At 45.3% G+C, this 24,521-nt stretch overlaps 1 protein-coding gene across 11 annotated transcripts in view; it reads left to right on the top strand.

Annotated features, from left to right (window-relative positions):
• P4HA2 (prolyl 4-hydroxylase subunit alpha 2) overlaps positions 1-24,151 on the top strand; it is a 79,643-nt gene extending 55,492 nt beyond the window's left edge. For 10 of the 11 annotated variants that reach the window (XM_070045182.1, XM_070045188.1, XM_070045187.1 and 7 more), the window contains 8 exons: positions 611-787; positions 4,646-4,716; positions 4,953-5,052; positions 9,184-9,237; positions 9,787-9,852; positions 11,617-11,685; positions 12,078-12,174; positions 22,458-24,151. In XM_070045182.1, coding sequence (XP_069901283.1) covers positions 611-787; positions 4,646-4,716; positions 4,953-5,052; positions 9,184-9,237; positions 9,787-9,852; positions 11,617-11,685; positions 12,078-12,174; positions 22,458-22,528 — 705 coding nt within the window. In that variant the 3' untranslated portion in view covers positions 22,529-24,151. Of the gene's footprint in view, positions 1-610; positions 788-4,645; positions 4,717-4,952; positions 5,053-9,183; positions 9,238-9,678; positions 9,739-9,786; positions 9,853-11,616; positions 11,686-12,077; positions 12,175-22,457 lie in introns of all 11 variants that reach the window. The other variant, XM_070045184.1, reaches the window with a different exon arrangement.
• Positions 24,152-24,521: the final 370 nt, after the last annotated feature.

The following is a 24,521-nucleotide window of genomic DNA, read 5'->3' as shown; positions in this document are numbered from 1 at the left end:
CCCTGATGTCCTAGGCAGAGTTTCAATCCTCTAAGTTATTACTGAGCTCCCCTCCCCACCCCAACAGGGCAGCTTCTACTTGACTCACTATTCTGAAGAAAGCCATGAGCGTGGATGTGCCTTGGGCCTCCACTGAAGTCATGATCTCTAGCAAAGACCAGGCAGTTGCTAGAGTTTGGTGTGGGGTATCACTGGCCTTTGAGAGCCCTTGGACCCCAGTGCTTCCTCAAGGAGGCTCAGGTGTGAGACAGTCTCTCGGTCTTCTCCATGCCCATGTCTGCTTGGCTCCCACTGGCTCCTCTGTCTAGAAAGACTTCTCCCTGGCCCTAGCCCTCCTGACCTACTCACATCTCTGTGAGAGGGGCCAGGGATTACACCCTGCTACAGGACTTGTCAACATGAGGTATTCTTGGGAGGGAAGAAACATTGCATGATTTGTGGGGTATCATTTCATGCCAGTCAAACTGAGGGACTTTTGTTTTCTTCTCTGGTGAGGCGGGAGGGAGCGGCTGCTGGACATGGGGTGTGAGGCCAGTGTCTGCAGCCGGCTAGCCTGGGACTGAGGGTTAGGACTCACTCAGTTCAGGGCTTGTTGCTCTGTGCTCCCCAGACACCCCGAAGGCAGAAGAGGCTTTTCTGTAGGTACCACCATGGCAACGGGACGCCACAGCTGCTCATCGCCCCTTTCAAAGAGGAGGATGAGTGGGACAGTCCACACATCGTCAGGTACTACGATGTCATGTCTGACGAGGAAATCGAGAGGATCAAGGAAGTTGCAAAACCCAAAGTAGGTGTCTCTGCAGTTCCTTCTTGGGCCACTCACTCCTGGTACCATGGGGCAGTTTGGTTGCTTACCCGGCTGGCCTTTGCTTATGTCTTGCATGAGTCCACTGTCGGGTACTGAGGTACTACAGACTCAATTTGACCTTGAGGGTTCATAGTCCAGTGGGGGAAGAAAATTGAGGGAACCAGTATGGACAGACAAGAGCTGTGATAGAAGGGCACACTGGAAGCAGGGCAAGCCCACAGTGAGAAGTGTCACCTCACCGTGTTGGGGGCTGGTGTGTGGGCTAGTTTTTAGGAAGTTATGCCTTGGGGCACTGCCAAGCTGGGTCCTGTGGGTCTCCTGATTAGGATTGCAAAGAAGTGATTGACTTGGAGGAGCACGAACATCTCTACAGTATTGAGTCTTCTCATCCAAGAGCACTCTGGGTCTCTCTATTTATTCATATCTTTAAAATTGTTCTTCACCTAAGCCCTGCACTTTTCTTGTTAAATTTATTCCTAGGCAGTGTTTTTTTTTTGTTGTTATTGTAACTTCACAAAAAACTGTTTCTTTCGTCGTTATGTTTTTACTGGTTACTTTATTAAATTAGTTTACTATTATATACTAAACTATTGATTGTAAAAATATATTTCATAGTAATAGCTAATGTTTACTGAGTTGAGAAGTGTGGCAGGCCCTGGGTTTTTTTGGGGTTTTTTTTTGGTAAATTTATTTATTTTATTTTATTTTTGGCTGCGTTGGGTCTTCGTTGCTGTGTGCGGGCTTTCTCTAGTTGTGGTGAGCGGGGGCTACTCTTTTGAGGTGCACGGTCTTCTCATTGCAGTGGCTTCTCTTGCTGTGGAGCACGGGCTCTAGGCACATGGGCTCAGTAGTTGTGGCACGCGGGCTCAGTAGCTGTGGCTCACGGGCTCTGGAGCACAGGCTCAGTAGTTGTGGCACACGGGCTTAGTTGCTCTGCGGCATGTGGGATCTTCCCGGACCAGGGCTCAAACCCGTGTCCCCTGCATTGGCAGGCGGATTCTTAACCACTGCACCACCAGGGAAGTCCTGGCAGGCCCTCTTCTAAGTCCTTAACATATGTTAACTGCTATGTCTATTTAGCAGGCTCTGTCATCATCTTCATTTTACCTGCAAGGAAACAGACATGGTGCAGATCACAGCTACTTGTTGAACTCACTTATTCTTCATTTGGATTTTAGCTAATCATCTTGGGTTGTCCAGATAGTATTAGCATCTGCAAATAAGAAAAATTTTGTTTTCTCCATCCTAATAGTTATAGTTCTTTTGTTTTTGTTGTCTTCTTGAACTGCCCAGAGCTTCTAGAGCATTTTTACAATAGGAATCTTTGTTTTGTTCATGAATTTCATGGAAATTCTTTTGGTATTTCATTGCTAAGTATGCAGTTGGCTGTTGGTTTTGTATATATTCATCATGTTATAAAATTATTTTTCTATTTCTATTTCATAAAAGATTTTCTCCTTTTTGACATCTTTCAAAGAGAACTACTTTCTGCCATATCCCCATCCTTCTCCTATCACTGGTGATTAGAAGGGAGGATTTAGCTGGAGATCCTCTATTGCTCTGCTCCTAATAGAATTGTAGAGGCCAGGAGGCCCAGCACTCCTGGAGAGATCTAAAATAGGTTCCTACCCTAGGCCCTGGACTGTATCTTGGAACAGCCTTGGCTTGAGATACTAGGACATCTACGGCTCAGAGTCAGTTCTTAGTGTCATTGATGTCGCTGAGGGAGGGTCTAGCCAGTGTGTGTGGAGAATGGGGACCAGAAACACCTCGCCTCCTGCCCCCCAGCTTCCATTCCCTGGACCAGCTCCAGATTCCTCCAGGAAAGAAAACTGCTTTCTTGGCTGTCAGGTGGGAGAGGCACTGTTGTGCCATAACCTCCTGAGAGAGTTCTCCCTTGTCTCTCCGACCAAAGCACTAAAACATCACTGTGTGTGTGTGTGTGTGTTGATGTTGGGTGCATGTGTGCACATGGGTGTGGCTGGGCAGTGTGGGCAGGGAGGAGCGTGTTGGGAAAATTTGTCTTTGAACAGAAGCCATGTGAAGAGCCAAACATGTTGGCTATTACAAGCTGACCTCTCCTTTCTGGAGCCTGTGAGGGACAGATGCTATGCTGGCTTTGAAGTAGGGCCCATGAGCTTAACTTGTCCTGTGGGGAATGCCTGGCAGCTGCCTGTGGGTCTCTGGTCTGCTTTCAAAATAGCCCTGTCTATCCCTGGGAGCAGAGCCCCAGCTGCCCAGAGCCTCCCTGTGGGTGTCAGGCCAGTGCTGTGGCTCACATGTTTGGGTGGGGTCTAGCTGCAGCTGCAGTTGTCATCAGGAAAGAACCGTAGATACGATCTCAGGGAAGCTCTCTGCTCTGGGTGCAGTGCCATCCTACCAGAATGTGCTGCAGCAGCTCGTGTCCAGGTTGGTTGATCTCACCTCCTGGCCAGTCTTCTAGTCCATCCACCCCCTCCATCCCTTCTGCCACCTCTTGCCCTGACCTCTCCCTTACATCCTCACTGGCCTCCTTCTTCCTGCTTTGACGCCTCCTTAGCCAGCCCTCCATGATGTCTCCACGGTGATCCTTCTTACATTCAGATTGTGGTGTCCCTCCTCTGCATAAAGCCTTCCCTGCTTCTCATTGGTCATAGGTTGCATCCAGCCCAACCCCCACTTGCCTCCTCAGCCTATTCTCATCTCTTTGCTCTGAGTTCTAACCCACAGTCATAGTGCCACATCCATTTTCACCTCTGGGCGTCTGCATCACTGTTCTTTCCCTGTTCCTGTAATGTTCTCCCACCTGGCTAACTCCTACTTACCCTTCAGATCTCAGCTAGGTGGTCCCCCCTGTAGGAAACCATTCTTGACCCTGTAGACTGAGCTCCCACAGACATTGAGCTTCCCCTCTCCCAGCACCTACCATGCTGTGCTGTGATTACCCAGCTAGTTTTCTGCCTTCCCCACTTGACTGAGTTGTATGAGGGCAGGGGCCATGTCTTAGTCACCCAGCAGTGCCAGGCACATAGTAAGCACTCATTAGGACAGTCCACAGCTGAAGCACTGGGGGCTGGCTCCAGGCAGCAGGTCCTTCCTGGGAGTATCACTGCACCAGTCTGTGGAGACTGGGGGGATATGAGGTAGGTGAGGTGGGGTGTGTGTGCGTGTGTGTGTGTGTGTGTGTGTGTGTGTGTATGAGTGAGTATGTGGAGGTGGCTTCCAGGCAGCAGTTTACTTATTGCACCTTGTAGATTCCTTTCCTATTCTATCATCTGACCTCGCAGGCCTCCCAAGGTAGTGAAAACTGTGCCTTCTTTTTTTGTTCCTTGCAGCAGTGGGAGGCCAGCGTGGGCTGGTGCAGTAGGAGAGTGTTTGGGTAGGTTTCTGGGCAGAGAAGGCCACTGAGGTTCAGAAGGACAGTGTAGTTGACCACGTTGAGAGGAGCATGCAAGATTGAGGCTCAGGGATGGCAGCACAGTCTGAATGTGGTAGGAGCAGCCAGGTGCAGGAAGGTGTGGTGGATGGGCCTGGTGAGAGAGGGGCTGTCCAGGCAGATGGGCAGATGGACAAAGCAGACTCCATAGGCATAATTCTGCAGACAGCATGGACCTGGGAGGGAGCAGGGGCAGGCAGCAGCCAAGCAGGGTAGTGGCCAGGGTCTGATAGAGCAGGAATTTGGAGGCCCCAGACCACTGCCCTGGCCTGGCTTGCAGGATCATGGGGCCTTGGCTAGAGCCACTGACTGCAGAGCTCCTTCCCGCACTGGCCTGATTGACAGATCAGGACCCAGTCTCTCCAAGAAAAAAATACTCAAGGCAAAGAATGATACGTCTGCCCTTTCTTCCTGCCTTCCAGCTTGCACGAGCCACTGTTCGTGATCCCAAGACAGGTGTTCTCACTGTTGCCAGCTACAGAGTTTCCAAAAGGTTAGCAAAGGTGATGGTGGTGGCGGGGTGGCTGCTCAAGCCCCAACTCCTGGGCCTCCCAGTTCCTATTGAAGTGAGGGTGGCTTGGCTTGTCCTCCCTGCTGGCACCTCCCCTACATGGAGCACTCATCCTGTGCTGCCTGTTAGTGCTGGCCCTGATGCTGGGGAGAGAGTGTAGAACCGCATCGAAACCTGCCTTCCCCACCTTCCTTTCTCTCCCTCTTGTTTTGGCTTAGCTCCTGGCTGGAGGAGGAGGATGACCCAGTTGTGGCTCGGGTGAATCTTCGGATGCAGCACATCACAGGCCTAACAGTAAAGACTGCAGAATTGTTGCAGGTATGGCTTGTTTCTGGGAACCCTGGAGTTGGGAAGGGAGTATTTCTAGCTAGATGCTCTTCCAGGGTGCTCAGGGCCAGACATAGGGAGGCTTGCCCAGTAAACGGTAGGACTGCAGGATGCTATGAGTATGGAGTGGCCTCGTGTTGGGAAGCCAGAATTAAGTATGCCCACTGGCATTCAACAATTAGCATTGAACAAATGTCAACTGAATGTCTTTTGTGTGCCCAAGTATCATACTCGGAGCTAGGGATCATTGGTGGGCATGGCAGGCCCATTTATGTCTTCTTGACTACAGAAGCTGAAATCCTACGTTGTTTCAGGGACACCTCTAAGAGCTATAAATATCTTCATGGGTCATGGTTCTGAGTCATAGTCAAATGCACTTGGAGGTAAAGTGTTCTGTAATACATTGGTAGCATTGAGAGGCCTGGACTGGTTGGCTGGTGAAGGTGGAATGCTCCTTTCTAAGTACCCCCTTGGGACCCTGGCCTCCTGTTTTGCATTTCAGAGGTGATTGTGAAGAAACATGGTAGCACCATGCTGAAAATTTTGGGTAAAGCTCCTACTAATGTGTTGTCTGTTCTGTTGAGTTCAAATCAGTACTGGCCACACTCCCTTTTGAACATCCCAACTTCTGGGTTCTGCTGTAAAATGACGATCTGAGACACTGCCAGAGAAGTTTCAATGGCATTTTTCTTGAGCCCCCTGGATCTGTCTGTTTGGCCAGAGTTCCCGTGTATTTAAGAATATCACACTTTACCTGATCAACCATGGCTCTTCAGTAGAATACTGAACTGAGATCACTTGGAAAAGATTCTCTGAACTTTTGCCTGGACACATACAAGCAAATCAGCACTCATTTCCCCCCCCATAGCTGTGTCAGCAATCAAAACCAATTTTGAAGGTCCTCCTTATGAATTTATGTGAAGTCCACCAGAGTTTTTAAAAACATGCTGATTATCTTACAGTCCTGTGAAATTTTAATATAATTTTTTCATTTCAACTCAACTTAGTGTTGAGTTTGTAAGCCTAATTGTTGGGTAAGTTCTGCAGACAAGCACATCAAGAGAGGACTTCTGCCACGTCTCCCACTTTCCTCTTACGTGTGAGGACACCACCATTTCAAGAGCGATAGGGGCTCTCCATGCCCTGGGTGCATCCCTGTTGGCGTAGTTGTGATTCATATCTTCCTGGAGCAGCTTTGTTATTGTTGTTAAGACATCTACCACTGCATATCAGAGCCTGTTAGGACTGTTGTGGCCCTTACTGAGGATGATGTTCTTCTTGGTTGCTGATTCTGTACCCTGGACCAAGAGGCTGAAAAGAGTGTACAGGACCTGTGCCCCTGTTGCTCTCCTGGCTGCACCCTCTGAACCCTATCTCACATGCAACCCCAGAAGACAGCAGCTTCGTGCTTGGACTGGCTTCTCTGCCACAACCCTGGTTTCATCTTAACTGATATCTTGTCATGTTGTAACTCAATTGATGAATGGGATCTGAATGCCGCAACTCCAGTGGAGGGGCTTTTATGGTTAGGGCTCTTCTGGAAGAAGACCACAGCTGCCAGGAGGTTGAGACACCATTTTTGTTTGCTTTCATTCTCTAGGAACTGTCTTGGCATTTTCTTTGCCAGCCAGCATTGTTGAAACCTTTGATCCTACATGGTCTGAGGATAGGAACCTGGGTTTCAGTACCTGTCTGTGCTCATTCCACATTCCATGCAGTGTGATACATGCCTAGGCACCAGCAACAGCCTTCTCACCAGGGTCCCTACAGGCTTCTGGAAATGAACTGGTTTTTATGCTATCTATTGACACTCTTTCATCTGTAGTCGATGTGTTTACTATAGATTATTTGGAAGAAAGGGCAAAAGAGGTTTTCTTTTGAATTGGATGAGGGCCTAAGAGTGGAAGAGATGCTACATTGCCAGAATTCTTGAAGATTGAAGACACTTCCGACTAGATGTGTCAGCCTCACCAAATAAGTGATTTCTAACCATTTTTCCCCTTCATTCTGACCTCAGTACCATAAATACCCACATTTTTCAAAGGACTGATTCTTCTACTTTTGTAACAAATGAATACCTCCTCCCAGGAATCAGTTTTGATTGTTATTAAAGGTATGGGTCTGTGGCCCTGAGTTTTCCCAGATGGTGATTCTGATGGCTGCACATCCGGAAGTTCCCGTGACACTTGTACTATTTGGGCACAGTATTAAAATAGTATAGGTGTAATAGCTTTAGCACCATGATCAAATGTGATTCCCAAAACTGTTAAAAGATGAGCCAGCTGTTAACAATACAGCTTCTTTCATTATCCCCAGGTAGTGAAAGTTTAAGCACTCCATCCAACAAGTGGGAGTGTTGGAAAATGCAGTCATACCCTGCTGCTCCAACAGCAAGCAGCAACTGAATTTTCCTGAGTGCACTGGCAAATTGATCACAGTCATGTTTAAAATTTTCTTCAAGTTCTCGACTATAGTGGATCCAAAGAAAAAGCATTTGTAATGTCACTTCATCAACTGCTCTAGAACTTCCCTGCTTAGATGAACCTCCAGGCTTAGGGTCACCTGCTGACCTCCTTGCACTAGGCCTCCTTGCACTGTTGATAGGATTTCTAGCTATTTTTGGTGTGGGACTCTTTTTTTTTTTTTAATTGTTTAAAAAATAAATGTATGTATTTTTGGCCTCATTGGGTCTTCGTTGCTGGGTGCGGGCTTTTTCTCTAGTTGCTGCGAGCAGGGGCTACTCTTCGTTGCGGTGCACGGGCTTCTCATTGCGGTGGCTTCTCTTGTTGCAGAGCAGGGGTCTAGGCGCGCGGGCTCAGTAGTTGTGGCACATGGGCTTAGTTGCTCCACGGCATGTGGGATCTTCCCTGACCAGGGCTCAAACCTGTGGCCCCTGCATTGGCAGGCGGATTCTTAACCACTGCGCCACCAGGGAAGCCCCTGGTGTGGGAATATTGAAGGCTAAAGCAGTATATGACAGCATATTTTCTCACTGATTCTGATTCTTCATATCAACATTTTAATTTTTTTCGACATGGAAAAATCATGCTGCCGAAAATCCACATTTCATCACATTTGATAAATACTGTTTTTTACTCCAAGAGGAGGATTTTCTCTCTTGTAAAGCTCACCCTTCCTCTCTCTCCCTCATGTCCATGAGTCGCCATTATTGCCAGTTTTGCAGCATCTTTCACCTGTTAGAATTGCCAAAACAGGTATACAAAATCAATTTTCTGAGGACTAATATTTGAACTCCAAAGGTGTGTATGGTTTCATTAAGATACAGTAACCAAGTGTTCCCAGATGGACATTGGTGGTACCATTTGGTACATCAGCTTTCATGTCAGATTCTGTATTTTGTCTTGAACTTCATCTCTCATCTAGCTACTGAAGCTAAAATAACCATTGTGATTTAGGACTTATATTGTGCTGATAAACTGTTCATAAAGGCATTTATGATTTCTAATCCAATTAGTGGCACCTGAGGTGGCTCAGGCCCTATTCCAGGTCCAGGCTTCCACTGGGGGCACTGAGGTAGAGCAGCAGTTTTGGTCCCCCTGCAGCCAGCCGCCCATTCCCTGCTGCTTCACTTGGATGCAGAATTACTCTGTGCAGTGTACCACTGTGAGATGGAGTGGGATTTGTTTGTCCTATTCAGACTGACCAAGAAGAGCTTCTGGGGCATGGTGACAGAGGTGACAGGAGCACTGCCAGGCACTGAGTAGCTTCCAAACTAGCATTAAAAAAAAACCCCAATCCTGAGTTTGTTGTTGGCATTCTTCTGGATTACCATCTCATTATCTTCCAAATAATCAGGGCCCAGGCCAGGGCCTGCCTCAAGGAGGGCTCCCTCTGCTGCTGCCCTGAAGGGCTGGAGCTTCTCCACAGTGGTCATCTGCAGCTTGCCCATCTTTTCCTTTTTGGGAAACCACATTTGTGCTGCACCCTTCCTCTTGGACACAGCTGTAGACCTGTTTGCAGCATTTGTTCTGCCCATACTGGCAGGGGATAGTTACCCTCCTTAGAGAGGTTGCTTTTGGGGATCTGGTTGTTACCTAGGGAGATGGCCTGCTTCAGGGTGGTTCATGCTGCTAACAGTCCAATGCTGTTTTTTCCCACCAGGTTGCTAATTATGGAATGGGAGGACAGTACGAGCCACACTTTGACTTCTCTAGGGTAAGGCCCAAATCACAGGTGCTTTCAAGGGCTCTGCTGTAGCTGGTTTGAGAAGGCTGGAGCTTTTAGGAGCACTGTGGCCTTCACATCAGGCCCCCCTGCCTCAGCAGGGCCCCCTCTTTGTTGCTGGAGAAGCCCAAGTCCAGAGCCAAGTGCAGCCCAGCTGTTTCCCCTGTGAGGTCAGGAGTAGTCCCCCTGGCCCAAGCCTGCCATTCTTTGCCCTGACTCTAAAGCAGAGGACCTCACTAGGTCTCTGTGAAAGCTGTTCCTGCCCCCTCTCCCCCATGCCTGGCCAGGGTTTCCTTTGCAGCCTTGGCCCCTGGTCCAGGCCAATATATGGAACACATACTTAGTACCTTCCCTTGACCTTTTTGGCCCCAGTCCTGTGGGTGGCGGGTGAAGTCAGTTGCAAACTCGGGTGAAAGTTGTTATCTATTGCAGCGACCTTTTGACAGCGGCCTCAAAACGGAGGGAAATAGGTTAGCGACGTTTCTTAACTATGTAAGTATTGGGTACAGGCCCACTGTTTACTCTCACTTAATTTTATAGAAGGATGAGCAAGATGCTTTCAAGCGTTTAGGGACGGGGAATCGTGTGGCCACGTTCTTAAACTACGTGAGTATGACGCGTGCAGTGTATGGGCCTTAAGGGGAGCCTGGGTCCAGAGTGCTCTCTTATATCCACTCCTGTCAGAGCTGATACCACCAGCTGTTGCTTGATGGCTGGGCCCTTCTGGCCCTCAGCGCCCGTCTTGGCTGGAGTAGAGAGTTGCCCTTTGTTCCCATTTGTGTGCTTCCCCCAACCCCCGTGACTTTTACATCCCTGGCTCCTATTAGATGGCCCAGAGCTAGTCTGGACTTTTGGGATGGGTGTCCTGGAGGGTTCCCTGCTTGGCAGCAGAGTGAGGATGTAGCTTGGAAGTGCTCTTAGATGAAGCTGCCTTCGTTTCCCCAGAGCTCAGTGGCCTGCCTGCCTGCCTGCCACCTGCTGCCTGTACTCCAGCCACAGGTTGTTGGGTTTACCTCTCACACAAGGAACAGTGTCCTCTCCCCTCTGCTGAGACAGCCAGGTCTAGAGAGGCATAGAAGCTGTCAAGTAACTTAGAGACAGAAGCCTGTGTCCACTTTTCCCTTTGGTGTCTCGTTTAAGTTTTTATCATGTGGTTATTATGTGCTGGGGACTGCCGTGAACATGCTGGTGAGCAGGACATTTGTGGTCTCTCTTAGGCTTACGGTCCTAATATGAAAGACTTGCTTTTAAACATAGGAGAGGTAATTGTTTAGTTACCATAGTGATAAGTGCTTTGAAGAAGTAGTGCAGAGTTGGGGTTCAGAGAAGGCCTACCTTGGGAAGTAACATGTCGATTGAGACTTGAAGATTGAGTGGAAATTAGTTGGTGGAACATGATTTCTGGTAGAGAAGAGAATGTGTGGACACCTGGAAGAGGGAAGGAGATTGGGATGTTGGAAAAAGAGAAAAAGGGTTGTGGGTCTCAGAGATAGTGCATTAATTTGGGGTGGCTAGAGGGAGAGGCTGGTGAGACTGCCAGGACCTTCAGGTTCTAGAAAAGAGCCTGGATTTGATCCCCACTCTGGTGGGAAGCCATCAGGGATTTTCATCTTATTCATTTACCATATGTCTGTTGGGTGCCTTTCAGTCTGTCTGGTATGTGTCCTGTGGAAATATTTTAGCTCCACGTTTGATTACATTACAGGCAAAAAACTTGAAGTAAGAGACAGATGAGAAAGAAGTGGCGCTTTGGGCATGAGCTGAGGCACGCTCTGTGGGCATGAGTGCAGCCTTGCTACTGTGAATATTGTGTTCCATTTAGTTTGAGGTTTTACTGTGGGAGAAAGCAGGCCTTCTGGAGACACAGTGCCCTAGCTGGCCCTGGGGACGGTAGTTGTTCTGGGAAGGTGAGGGTCTGACTAGACCTGCACGTTACTCAAGCCAGAGAAACAGAATCCATAGTTGGGACCACAGATGGTGTTAGAAGCTGCAGGGAGCTCCTGGTCAGGGAAGCTCACAGAGCACAGTGGCTTAGGCAGGCCAGCCTGGATGAGGATAAAGGGGGTGGGGTCAGTCAGGCATTTTCCCAGTACAGGCTCAGATTTTTCCTACTTGAGGACAGCCAAGATATGGGTATCCTGCAGGCCTACATCTCTCCATGGCATGGAGACTGTCCTGATGAACCACACAGATTAAACAGGGTTTAGGGAGGGGCAGGGTGTGGGAAGAGCCTTTCTTGGCCAAAGGGCTGGTGGTGGAGTTGTTCATGCTCACAGGAGGGTGATCTGCATACTTTGTCATGTCCTTGGTGGCTCAGTTGCTCTGAGAGCATTGAGTAGAAGGGCCAAGCTCTATGCCTTGTATTCCCAGATGAGCGATGTGGAAGCTGGTGGTGCCACTGTCTTTCCTGATCTGGGGGCTGCACTTTGGCCTAAGAAGGTAAGTTCTGGTTCTTGTGGGTCAAAAGTTGAAGTGCAGAACTCAGACCTCATCCATGTCTCCTAGTCCCATTCTCTGGCCTGCTTGAATATCACTTTGAGGGGCCTTAGCCCCTTCCTGCCTGAACCCTGACCTGTGGTCTCAGCTTCCATCTGGTGAGATGGGATGGAGAGGGAAGTCCCTTCAGGGCCAGGTGGGATTCCAAACATCCACGCTACCGTGAAGGGTAGGTGCTTTCTGGGGAGCTTCTCTGTACTGGAGTCCCAAAGCCCTGTGCCCCTGGACATGGGAAAGTGAGGGTGTTTCTACTCAGGGAGGGCTCTTTGGTACTCGGGGTCAGATCGTTGAGCCCAATATCTAAGGGTGTTGTATGACAGGGCTTCTCTTTCCAGGGTACGGCTGTATTCTGGTACAACCTCCTGCGGAGCGGGGAAGGTGACTACCGAACGAGACATGCTGCCTGCCCCGTGCTTGTGGGCTGCAAGTGGGGTGAGTGGCTTAAGCTGTGGTGTTGGCCTCTGGGCTCTAGTGGTCAGCCTGAGACTCTGAGCTGGGAGACAGTTGCTGCTAAATTTTCACAAAGCCAAGACTGTCTCCCTTTTTGAGATTTGGTTTTTTGTTTTTGTTTTTTCTTGCTAACAGGTAGTCCCACCCAGCCATGTTGCTGTCCACTCAGCTAGTTATGTGCCAAGACAGCTGGTTGGGAACACTCCCAGAGATGCCTAGAGAGCTAAGGAAGCCCCAAGGAAGAATAGCTACATAAGCATCATAGGTCCAGGATGGCTCCCCAGAAAAGTGGACTCTGGCAAGGGTTCTGAGGTTGCAGTGGGGGAGAACTGGAAACAGAGAGGAGAGGGTGTCCCAGGCAAACAAAACCCACGTGGAACAAGGCACAGGCTAAAACCAGCATCATAGGTGTGGGGGCTGGCTGCCTTTGTCTCTTGTGCAAGGGGAGGCCCGTGGCACAGGGGCCAAGAGATGAGGCTCAAGCCTGGGACCAAACTGTGGAGGCTGAAGTTGAGCTTTATTCTGGAAGCAGCTGTGGTGAGTCATAGAGAGGCTTGAAGCAGGATGTGACAGGAAGTGATCACAAAGAGATAAGTTTAGAGCCCTCTTGGAGAGTTATGGGGATAAAGAGTGATAGGTTCAGAGAAAATTAAGCAAATGAAAAAGAAAATGAGAAAAGAAAAAGTTGTATAAGAAAGCAAATATAAGTACAGTTGACCCTTGAACAAAGCAGGGGAGGAGCTTCAAAATGGCAGAAGAGGGCTTCCATGGTGATGCAGTGGTTAAGATTCTGCCTGCCAATGCAGGGAACATGGGTTCGGGCCCTGGTCCGGGAAGATCCCACATGCCGCGGAGCACCTAAGCCCGTGCGCCACGACTACTGAGCTTGCGCTCTAGAGCCCGTGAGCCACAACTACAGAAGCCCATGCGCTTAGAGCCTGTGCTCTGCAACAAGAGAAGCCACCGCAATGAGAAACCCGCACACTGCAACAAAGAGGAGCCCCTGCTCACCGCAAGTAGAGAAAAGCCCGTGCGGATCAATGAAGACCCAACGCAGCCAGAAAAAAAAAAAAGATGGCGGAAGAGTAAGATGTGGAGATCACCTTCCTCCCCACAGATACATCAGAAATACATCTACATGTGGAACAACCCCCATAGAACACCCACTGAACGCTGGCAGAAGAACTCAGACCTCCCAAAAGGCAAGAAACTCCCCACATACCTGGGTAGGGCAAAAGAAGAAAGAAAAAACAGAGACAAAAGAAGAGAGATGGGACCTGCACTAGTGGGAGGGAGCTGTGAAGGAGGAAAGGATTCTACACAGTAGGAAGCCCCTTCATGGGTGGTGGAGGGGGGAAGCTTCAGAGCCACGGAGGAGAGCGCAGCAACAGGGGTGCGGAGGGCAAAGCAGAGAGATTCCTGCACGGAGGATTGATGCCGGCCAGCACTCACCAGCCCGAGAGGCGTGTCTGCTCACCTGCCAGGGGGTGGGGGTGTGGGAGCTGGGAGCTGAGGCTCGGGCTTTGGGGGTCAGACCCCAGGGAGAGGACTGGGGTTGGCTGTGTGAACACAGCCTGAAGGGGGTTAGTGTGCCACAGCTAGCCGGGAGGGAGTCCGGGAAAAGGTCTGGAGGTGCCGAAGAGGCAAGAGACTTTTTCTTGCCTCTTTGTTTTGCGGTGCGCAAGGAGAGGGGATTAAGAGCACTGCTTAAAGGAGCTCCAGAGACGGGCGTGAGCAGTGGCTATCAGTGCGGACCCCAGAGACGGGCATGAGACACTAAGCCTGCTGCTGCAGCCACCAAGAAGCCTGTGTGCAAGCACAGGTCACTATCCACACCTCCTTTCCTGGGAGCCTGTGCAGCACACCACTGCCAGGGTCCCATGATCCAGGGACAGCATCCCTGGGAGAACACACGGCGTGCCTCATGCTGGTGCAACATCATGCTGGCATCTGCCACCGCAGGCTTGCCCAGCATTCTGTACCCCTCCCTCCCCCCCGGCCTGGGTGAGCCAGAGCGCCCTAATCAGCTGATACTTTAATCCCATCCTGTCTGAGTGGGGAACAGATGCCTTCAGGCCACCTACACGCGAAGGCAGCGCCCAATCCAAAGCTGAACCCCAGGAGCTGTGTGAACAATGAAGAGAAAGGGAAATCTCTCCCAGCAGCCTCAGGAGCAGCGGATTAAATCTCCACAATCAACTTGATGTACCCTGCATCTGTGGAACACCTGAATAGACAACAAATCATCCCAAATTGAGGCAGTGGACTTTGGGAGCAACGATATATATATTTTTTCCTTTTTCTCTTTTTCTGAGTGTGTACGTGTATGCTTCTGTGTGTGATTTTGTCTGTATAGCTTTGCTTTTACCGTTTGTCCTAGGGTTCTGTCTGGTTTTTTTTTTCTTTTTAGTATAGATTTTAGCGCTTGTTATCATTGGTGGATTCGTTTTTTGGTTTGGTTGCTCTCTTTCTTTTTTATTACTTTTTAAATTTTTTAAAAAATTTAATACCTATTTTTTATTTTAATAACTTTATTCTATTTTATTATTATTATTATTTCCTTTCTTTCTTTTTTTCTCCCCTTTATTCTGAGCCGTGTGGATGACAGGGTCTTCATGCTCCGGCTCCGGCTGTGTCAGGCCTGTGCCTCTGAGGTGCGACAGCCGAGTTCAGGACATTGGTCCATCTGAGACCTCCCAGCTCTATGTAATATCAAATGGTGAAAATCTCCCAGAAATCTCCATCTCAACGCCAAGACCCAGCTCCACTCAATGACCAGCAAGCTACAGTGCTGGACACCCTATGCAAAACAGGCAGCAAGACAGGAACACAACCCCACCCATTAGCAGAGACACTGCCTAAGATCATAATAAGGTCACAGACACCGCAAAACACACAACCAGACGCGGACCTGCCCACCAGAAAGACAAGATCCAGCCTCATCCACCAGAACCCAGGCACTAGTCCCCTCCACCAGGAAGCCTACACAGCCCACTGAACCAACCTTAGCCACTGGGGGAAGACACCAAAAACAACGGGAACTACAAACCTGCAGCCTGCAAAAAGGAGACCCTAAACACAGTAAATTAAGCAAAATGAGAAGACAGAGAAACACACAGCAGATGAAGGAGCAAGGTAAAAACCCACCAGACCAAACAAATGAAGAGGAAATTGGCAGTCTACCTGAAAAAGAATTCAGACTAATGATAGTAAAGATGACCCAAAATGTTGGAAGTAGAATGGAGAAAATACAAGAAATGTTTAACAAGGACCTAGAAGAACTAAAGAGTAAACAAATGATGAACGACACAATAAATGAAATTAAAAACTCTCTAGAAGGAACCAATAGCAGAATAACTGAGGCAGAAGAATGGATAAGTGACCTGGAAGATAAAATAGTGGAAATAACTACTGCAGAGCAGAATAAAAAAAAAGAATGAAAACAATTGAGGACAGTCTCAGAGACCTCTGATACATCTGGGACAACATTAAATGCACCGACATTCAAATTATAGGCGTCCCAGAAGAACAAGAGAAAAGAAAGGGACTGAGAAAATATCTGAAGAGATTATAGTTGAAAAACGTCCCTAATATGGGAAAGGAAATAGTTAATCAAGTCCAGGAAGCACAGAGAGTCCCATACAGGATAAATCCAAGGAGAAACATGTTAAGACACATATTAATCAAACTGTCAAAAATTAAATACAGGGCTTCCCTGGTGGCGCAGTGGTTGAGAGTCCTCCTGCCAATGCAGGGGACACAGGTTCGTGCCCCGGTCCAGGAAGATCCCACATGCTGAGGAGCGGCTGGGCCCGTGAGCCATGGCTGCTGAGCCTGCGCGTCTGGAACCTGTGCTCCACAGCTGGAGAGGCCACAACAGTGAGAGGCCCGCATACCTCAAAAAAAAAAAAAAAAAAAAAAGCAAAGAAAACATATTAAAAGCAGTAAGGGAAAAACAACAAATAACATACAAGGGAATCCCCATAAGGTTTACAGCTGATATTTCAGCAGAAACTCTGCAAGCCAGAAGGGACTGGCAGGACATATTTAAAGTGATGAAAGGGAAAAACCTACAACCAAGATTACCCAGCAAGGATCTCATCATGTTTGATGGAGAAATTAAAACCTTTACAGACAAGCAAAAGCTAAGAGAATTCAGCACCACCAAACCAGCTCTACAACAAATGCTAAAGGAACTTCTCTAGGCAAGAAACACAAGAGAAGGAAAAGACCTACAATAACAAACCCAAAACAATTAAGAAAATGGGAATAGGAACATACATATTGGTAATTACCTTAAGTGTAAATGGGTTAAATGCCCCAACTAAGAGACATAGACTGGCTGAATAGATACAAAGACAAGACCCATATATCTGCTGTCTACAAGAGACCCACTTCAGACCTAGGGACACATACAGACTGAAAGTGAGGGGATAGAAAAAGATATTCCGTGCAAATGGAAATCAAAAGAAAGCTGGAGTAGCAATTCTCATATCAGACAAAATAGACTTTAAAACAAGGAGACAAAGAAGGACACTACATAATGATCAAGGAATCAATCCAAGAAGAAGATATCCACGTGCTTGTGTATGTGTAACATGTGCATGTGTAACAATTGTAAATATTTATGCACCCAACATAGGAGCACATACAGACTGAAAGTGACACTACATAATGATCTACAAGAGACCCAATTCAGACCTAGGGACACATACAGACTGAAAGTGAGGGGATAGAAAAAGATATTCCGTGCAAATGGAAATCAAAAGAAAGCTGGAGTAGCAATTCTCATATCAGACAAAATAGACTTTAAAACAAGGAGACAAAGAAGGACACTACATAATGATCAAGGGATCAATCCAAGAAGAAGATATCCATGTGCTTGTGTATGTGTAACATGTGCATGTGTAACAATTGTAAATATTTATGCACCCATCATAGGAGCACCTCAATACATAAGGCAAGTACTAACAGCCATAAAAGGGGAAATTGACAGTAACACAATCATAGTAGGGGACTTTAACAACCCACTTTCACCAATGAACAGATCATCCAAAATGAAAATAAATAAGGAAACACAAGCTTTAAATGATACATTAAACGAGATGGACTTAATTGATATTTATAGGACCTTCCATCCAAAAACAACAGAATACACTTTCTTCTCAAGTGCTCATGGAACATTCTACAGTATACATCATATCTTGGGTCACAAATCAAGCTTTGGTAAATTTAAGAAAATTGAAATCGTATCAAGTATCTTTTCCGACCACCACACTCTGAGACTAGATATCATTTACAGGAAAAAAATCTGTCAACATTACAAACACATGGAGGCTGAACAGTACACTACTTAATAACCAAGAGATCACTGAAGAGATCAAAGGGGAAATCAAAAATTACCTAGAAACAAATGACAATGAAAACATGACGACCCAAAACCTGTGGGATGCAGCAAAAGCAGTTCTAAGAGGGAAGTTTATAGCAATACAATCCTACCTTAAGAAACAGGAAACAGCTCAAATAAATCAACCTAACCTTACACCTAAAGCAAGTAGAGAAAGATGGACAAAAACCCCCCAAAGTTAGCATAAGGAAAGAAATCATAAAGATCAGATCAGAAATAAATGAAAAAGAAATGAAGGAGACAATAGCAAAGATCAATAAAACTAAAAGCTGGTTCTTTGAGAAGATAAACAAAATTGATAAACCATTAGCCAGACTCATCCAGAAAAAAAGGGAGAAGATTCAAATCAATAGAAATTAAAAAGGAGAAGTAACAACTGATACTGCAGAAATACAAAGTATCATGAGAGATTACTACAAGCAACTCTATGGCAATAAAATGGACAACCTTGAAGAAATGGACAAATTCTTAGAAATGCACAACCTTCCGAGACTGAACCAGGAAGAAATATAAACAGACTGATCACAAGCACTGAAATTGAGACTGTGATTAAAAATCTTCCAGCAAACAAAAGCCCAGGACCAGATGGCTTCAAAGGCGAATTCTCTCAAACATTTAAAGAAGAACTAACACCTATCCTTCTCAAACTCTTCCAAAATATAGCAGAGGGAGGAACACTCCCAAACTCATTCTGCGAGGCCACCATCACCCTGATACCAAAACCAAAGATGTCACAAAGAAAACTACAGGCCAATATCACTGATGAACATAGACGCAAAAATCCTCAACAAAATACTAGCAAACAGAATCCAACAGCATATTAAAAGGATCATACACCATGATCAAGTGGGGTTTATCCCAAGAATGTAAGGATTCTTCAGTATACATGAATCAATCAAAGGGATACACCATATTAACAAATTGAAGAATAAAAACCATATGAACATCTCAATAGATGCAGAAAAAGCTTTTGACAAAATTCAACACACATTTATGATAAAAACCCTCCAGAAAGTAGGCATAGAGGGAGCTTACCTCAAATAACAGAGGCCATATATGAAAAACCCACAGCCAACATTGTCCTCAGTGGTGAAAAACTGAAAGCATTTCCACTAAGATCAGGAACAAGACAAGGTTGCCCACACTCACCACTATTATTCAACATTGTTGTGGAGTTTTAGCCACAGCAATCAGAGAAAAAAAAGAAGTAAAAGGAATCCAAATCGGAAAAGAAGAAGTAAAGCTGTCACTGTTTGCAGATGACTTGATACTATACTTAGAGAATCCTAAAGATGCTACCAGAAAGCTACTAGAGGTAATCAATGAATTTGTTAAAGTAGCAGGATACAAAATTAATGCACAGAATTTCTTGCATTCCTATACACTAATGATGAAAAATCTGAAAGTGAAATTAAGGAAACACTACCATTTACCATTGCAACAAAAAGAATAAATTACCTAGGAATAAACCTACCTAAGGAGACAAAAGACCTGTATGCAGAAAACTATAAGACACTGATGAAAGAAATTAAAGATGATACAAATAGATGGACATATATGCCATGTGCTTGGAATGGAAGAATCAGCATTGTGAAAATGACTATACTACCCAAATCAATCTACAGATTCAGTGCAATCCCTGTCAAACTACCACTGGCATTTTTCACAGAACTAGAAAAAAAATTTCACAATTTGTATGGAAACACAAAAGACCCCAAATAGCCCAAGCAATCTTGGGAAAGAAAAACGGACCTGGAGGAATCAGGCTGTTGGACTTCAGACTATACTACCAAGCTACAGTAATCAAGACACTATGGTACTGGCACAAAAACAGAAATATAGATCAATGGAACAGGATAGAAAGCCCTGAAATAAACCCATGCACATATGGTCACCTTATTTTTGATAAAGGCGGCAAGAATATACAACAGATAAAAGACAGCCTCTTCAATAAGTGGTGCTGGGACATCTGGACAGGTACATGTAAATGTATGAGATTAGAACACTCGCTAACACCATACACAAAAATAAGCTCAAAATGGATTAAAGACCTAAATATAAGGCCAGAAACTATCAAACTCTTAGAGGAAAACGTAGGCAGAACACTCTATGACATAAATCATAGCAATATCCTTTTTGACCCACCTCCTAGAGAAATGGAAATAAAAACAAAAATAAATGAGACCTAATGAAACTTAAAAGCTTTTGCACAGCAAAGGAAACCATAAACAAGATGAAAACACAGCCTTCAGCATGGGAGAAAATATTTGCAAATGAAGCAACTGACAAAGGATTAATCTCCAAAACTTACAAGCAGTGCATGCAGCTCAGTATCAAAAGAAACGAACAACCCAATCCAAAAATGGGCAGAAGACCTAAATAGACATTTCTCCAAAGAAGATATACAGATTGCCAACAAACACATGAAAGAATGCTCAACATCATTAATCATTAGAGAAATGGAGATCCAAGCTACAATGAGATATCACGTCATACCAGTCAGAATGGCCATCAGAAAATCTACAAACAATAAATGCTGGAGAAAAGGGAACCCTCTTGCACTGTTGGTGGGAATGTAAATTGATACAGCCACTATGGAGAACAGTGTGGAGGTTCCTTAAAAAACTAAAAATAGAACTACCATACGACCCAGCAATCCCACTACTGGGCATATACCCTGAGAAAGCCATAATTCAAAAAGAGTCATGTATCACAATGTTCATTGCAGCTTTATTTACAATAGCCAGGACATGGAAGCAACCTAAGTGTCCATTGATGGATGGATAAAGAAAATGTGGCACATATATACAATGGAATATTAGTCTGCCAGAAAAAGAAACGAAATTGAGTTATTTGTAGTGAGGTGGATGGGCCTAGAGTCTGTCATACAGAGTGAAGTAAATCAGAAAGAGAAAAACAAGTAATGTATGCTAACACATATATATGGAATTTAAAAAAAAAAAAAAGTCATGAGGAACCTAGGGGCAGGATGGGAATAAAGACGCAGACCTACTGGAGAATGGACTTGAGACCACAGGGAGGGGGAATGGTAAGCTGGGACAAAGTGAGAGAGTGGCATGGATATATATACACTACCAAACGTAAAACTGATAGCTGGTAGGAAGCAGCCACATTGCACAGGGAGATCAGCTCGGTGCTTTGTGACCACCTAGGGGGTGGGATAGGGAGGGAGACACAAGAGGGAAGAGATATGGGGATATACATATATGTATAGCTGATTCACTTTGGTATAAAGCAGAAACTAACACACCATTGTAAAGCAGTTATACTCCAATAAAGATGTTGAAAAAAACCCCCAAGAAACAAAGCAGGGGTTAGGGGTGCTGACCCTCTGCACAGCTGAAAATCCGTGTCTCTTTTTTTTTTTTTTTTTTTTGCGGTACGCGGTACTCTCACTGCTGTGGCCTCTCCCGTTGCGGAGCACAGGCTCCGGACGCGCAGGCTCAGCGGCCATGGCTTACGGGCCCAGCCGCTCTGAGGCATGTGGGATCTTCCCGGACCGGGGCAGGAACCCGTGTCCCCTGCATCGGCAGGCGGACTCTCAACCACTGCGCCACCAGGGAAGGCCCCGTGTCTCATTTATAGTTGGCCCTCCATATGCACGGTTCCTCCATATCCAAGGTTCTGCATTTTCAAATTCAGCCAATTGCGGATCATGTAGTACTGTAGTATTTACTAATGAAAAAAATCCGCATATAAGTGGACTCGCTCAGTTCAAACGTGTTGTTCAAGGGTGAGCTGTATCATCTATTTGGTAGTTCAAGTGTGAGTAATATTTACATGACATAATAATGTAAATACTGAATATTAAGTTAACTAGAACTTGTGATTTAACTATATTGGGGGATGGGAGGGGGATCTATGTATTTTAAGAGTGGTGTAAAAAATTCCAAATCTCCATATTCTATGGTAGACTGTCAACATATAAGATCTAAAGTTGGAAGTCAAGAAATAACATTATGTTTTAGAAAAATGAGGATAAATATCAGAAGAAACAAGAGATGAATGTTAGAGGAAGTGGGGATTGGTGGTGGAAAGGAGTAGGTAGGAGATTGCTATTTATCATTATAAGCCTTGTAGAACAATTTGATTTTTTCAACTAAGTTCGTGTATTACTTACAAAAATTAGTTATTATTAATTGTATTTTAAAAGTACTATGACTTCATTAGTACATTAAAAGCAATTTGTTTTTTCATTCATTATGAAAGAGTCTATATTGAGAAGTGAAATTGTGGTTTGTGAACATGTAAGACACAACTTTAGTTGATAGTGCTAGCATCAGCTCTGCTTCTCTGCTACCCACAGAACACAAGATTGATCTGCCGGCCCAGAGCTCCTGAGGTTGACATCCAGGCCCTCCACAATACTGACAGGCTTCCTCGTCTCTTACCTCTGAGTTCCCACCCACCACATCCCAGTAATATCAAACTTGTTGGGGTCTTTGACACATACCAGCGTGGATCATGCCTTGATGTCTTTCTCATCCTGTTCCCACTTCCTAGACCCCCTTGGTATAGGAACCACCTGTTCTGTCCATCTTCTTCCCTGGATAACTCCTATTCAGGGAGTCCCAGCCCTGGGGTTTCCTCTTCCCCCACATGGTTAGATGCCCTTTGGCTCTGTTTCCATAGCAACCTACACACATGTGTCGTGTGTCACTGACAGAGTTTTGTATGATTATCTCTCTTTCTCACCAGCTCATAAGCAACTTGATGCCCGAAACCAAGTCTTACTCATGTCTGATTCCCAGGCCCAATGTAGGAGTCATCAAGAAGGAATCATTAATTTTGGCTGCTGAACCAACAGGATTGTAACATACTTTCTATCTGTTCACAGTCTCCAATAAGTGGTTCCATGAACGAGGACAGGAGTTCTTGAGGCCATGTGGATCAACAGAAGTTGACTGACATCCTTTTCTGCCCTTCACCTCCCTGGCCCCACAGCCCATGTTGTCTTCAAGTTCAACGTGACAGACCCCCTCTACTTTCCAGCCTTTGTCAGGCGGGTCTTTGGAGGCGTGAATGTTGTCTGGAGCAGAGATGGTCCTGGGGAAGGTCCTGGGTGACTTGGGTGACCTGGGTCCCAGCCTCACCTGTCAAGCTATCTCTGGCCGCAAGGGTATGGTTGGAGCAGAGTCAGGTGGTCTAGTACCTAGCAAGGTGCTTTTGTACCTCAGGTGCTTTAGGTGTGACATGTTTCAGTGAACCAAAGTTCTGATACCTTGTTTACATGCTTGTTTTTATGGAATTTCTATTAATGTGGCTTTAACCAAAAAATAAAATGTCCCTGCCAGAAGCCTTAAAGAGCCTTATTTGGAGTATTTTTTTAAGACGGGGAGCTTTTACCAAGTTCACCATTTCCTATGCATCTTCTCTGTACAGGCAGAATCTAGGTAAGGAATACTTGAGTGGCAAACCTGAAGTTAGGTTCTAGACCAGGTTTCAACACTTATTTTTTCTCTAAGCTTCAGTGTCCTTTCTGCAAAGTAACGGAGACAGTCCCTCCTTGCATCTCAGAGAACATAGAGATCATGTATGTCCATGATTGTGATGCTGTTATAATTTGAAATTCCTAACTTTAAAAATTTGAGATATACACACAATTGTTTGTGATACATAGACGTACAGTTTAAAGAATATGCAGGTGAGCATGAGCACCCATGTCACCATCACCTGGGTTAGAGAAGAGATTATTTTCAAATTTACACCTCAGGACCTGCTGTGAGTCCCTCCATGATCACATTTCTGACCTTCCCCCCATACCTCAGTGGTAACCATTGTCTAGTGATTTGTGGTAGTCATGCTTTTGCTTTTCTTTGTAGTTTTACTATATGTGTCTATATCCCTAAATAAATAGTAATAAAAAATAAATAAAAATTTTATTTTAGATAAAATTTATTTTAAAATAAAAATTTTATTACTAAATAAATAGTAATAAAAATAAATAAAAAATTTGTTTTCCCTTATTTTGAACTTTCTGTAATGGAATCAGTATATTTTGGGGGGTGTTTGGCTTCATTTATTTTACAGTTGTTTCATGTTACTGTGCAGCTGTAGTTTATGTTAACTCCTGTAGTTCAGTTCTGTTAGTGTATTTGGTAGGACAGCACCATATTATAGCTGATATACTGTTGATAGACATTTGAGTTGGTTTCAGTCTTTTATATTATGAATAAGGCTGCCATTGCATTTTTATATGTGATTTCTGGTGCAAATAAACACATTTCTGTAGAATGTATTTCTAGAAGTGAAAATTCTGAGTCTAAGTAGGTGTGTCTTCAACTTTACCATATAATGTATTCCAGAGTGGTTATGCACATTGTCACCAGGAGTAAATAAGAGTCCTTGTTATCCCAGCCTTCTCCAATATCTGGTATTATCATACTTTTGCATTTTAGCTAGCTTGTTATGTGTATAGTGTTATCTATTTTAACATGATTATTGAACACCTTTTTTGTATGTTTATTAGTCTTTAGGTTTCATCTTTGTCTATTAAAGTCTTTTTCTTACTAATTCACAGGAATTTTTAACATATTAGGGACACAGGCTCTTTGTTGGTTACATGTTTTGCAAATATCTTTTTTCTAGTTAGTCTTTTCACTCCTAGTTCTGTCTTTTGATGAACAAAAGTTCTTAATTTCTATGTCAAATTTATCAAGCTTTTTTTTTGATTTATGGTTTTTATGTCTTGTTTAAGAAATTCTTCTGTATCCCAAGATTATGAAGATATTTCTTATATTCTTTTTTTTTTTTCGCGGTATGCGGGCCTCTCACTGTTGTGGCCTCTCCCGTTGCAGAGCACAGGCTCCAGACGCGCAGGCTCAGCGGCCATGGCTCACAGACTTAGCTGCTCCGTGGCATGTGGGATCTTCCCGGACTGGGGCACGAACCCGTGTCCCCT

This window comes from Globicephala melas, chromosome 3 (genome assembly GCF_963455315.2).
Source record: "Globicephala melas chromosome 3, mGloMel1.2, whole genome shotgun sequence".
Taxonomy (NCBI): Eukaryota; Metazoa; Chordata; class Mammalia; order Artiodactyla; family Delphinidae; genus Globicephala; species Globicephala melas.
The sequence above is the reverse complement of the archived record's forward strand: the minus strand, read 5'-3'. Positions and strand labels throughout refer to the sequence as shown.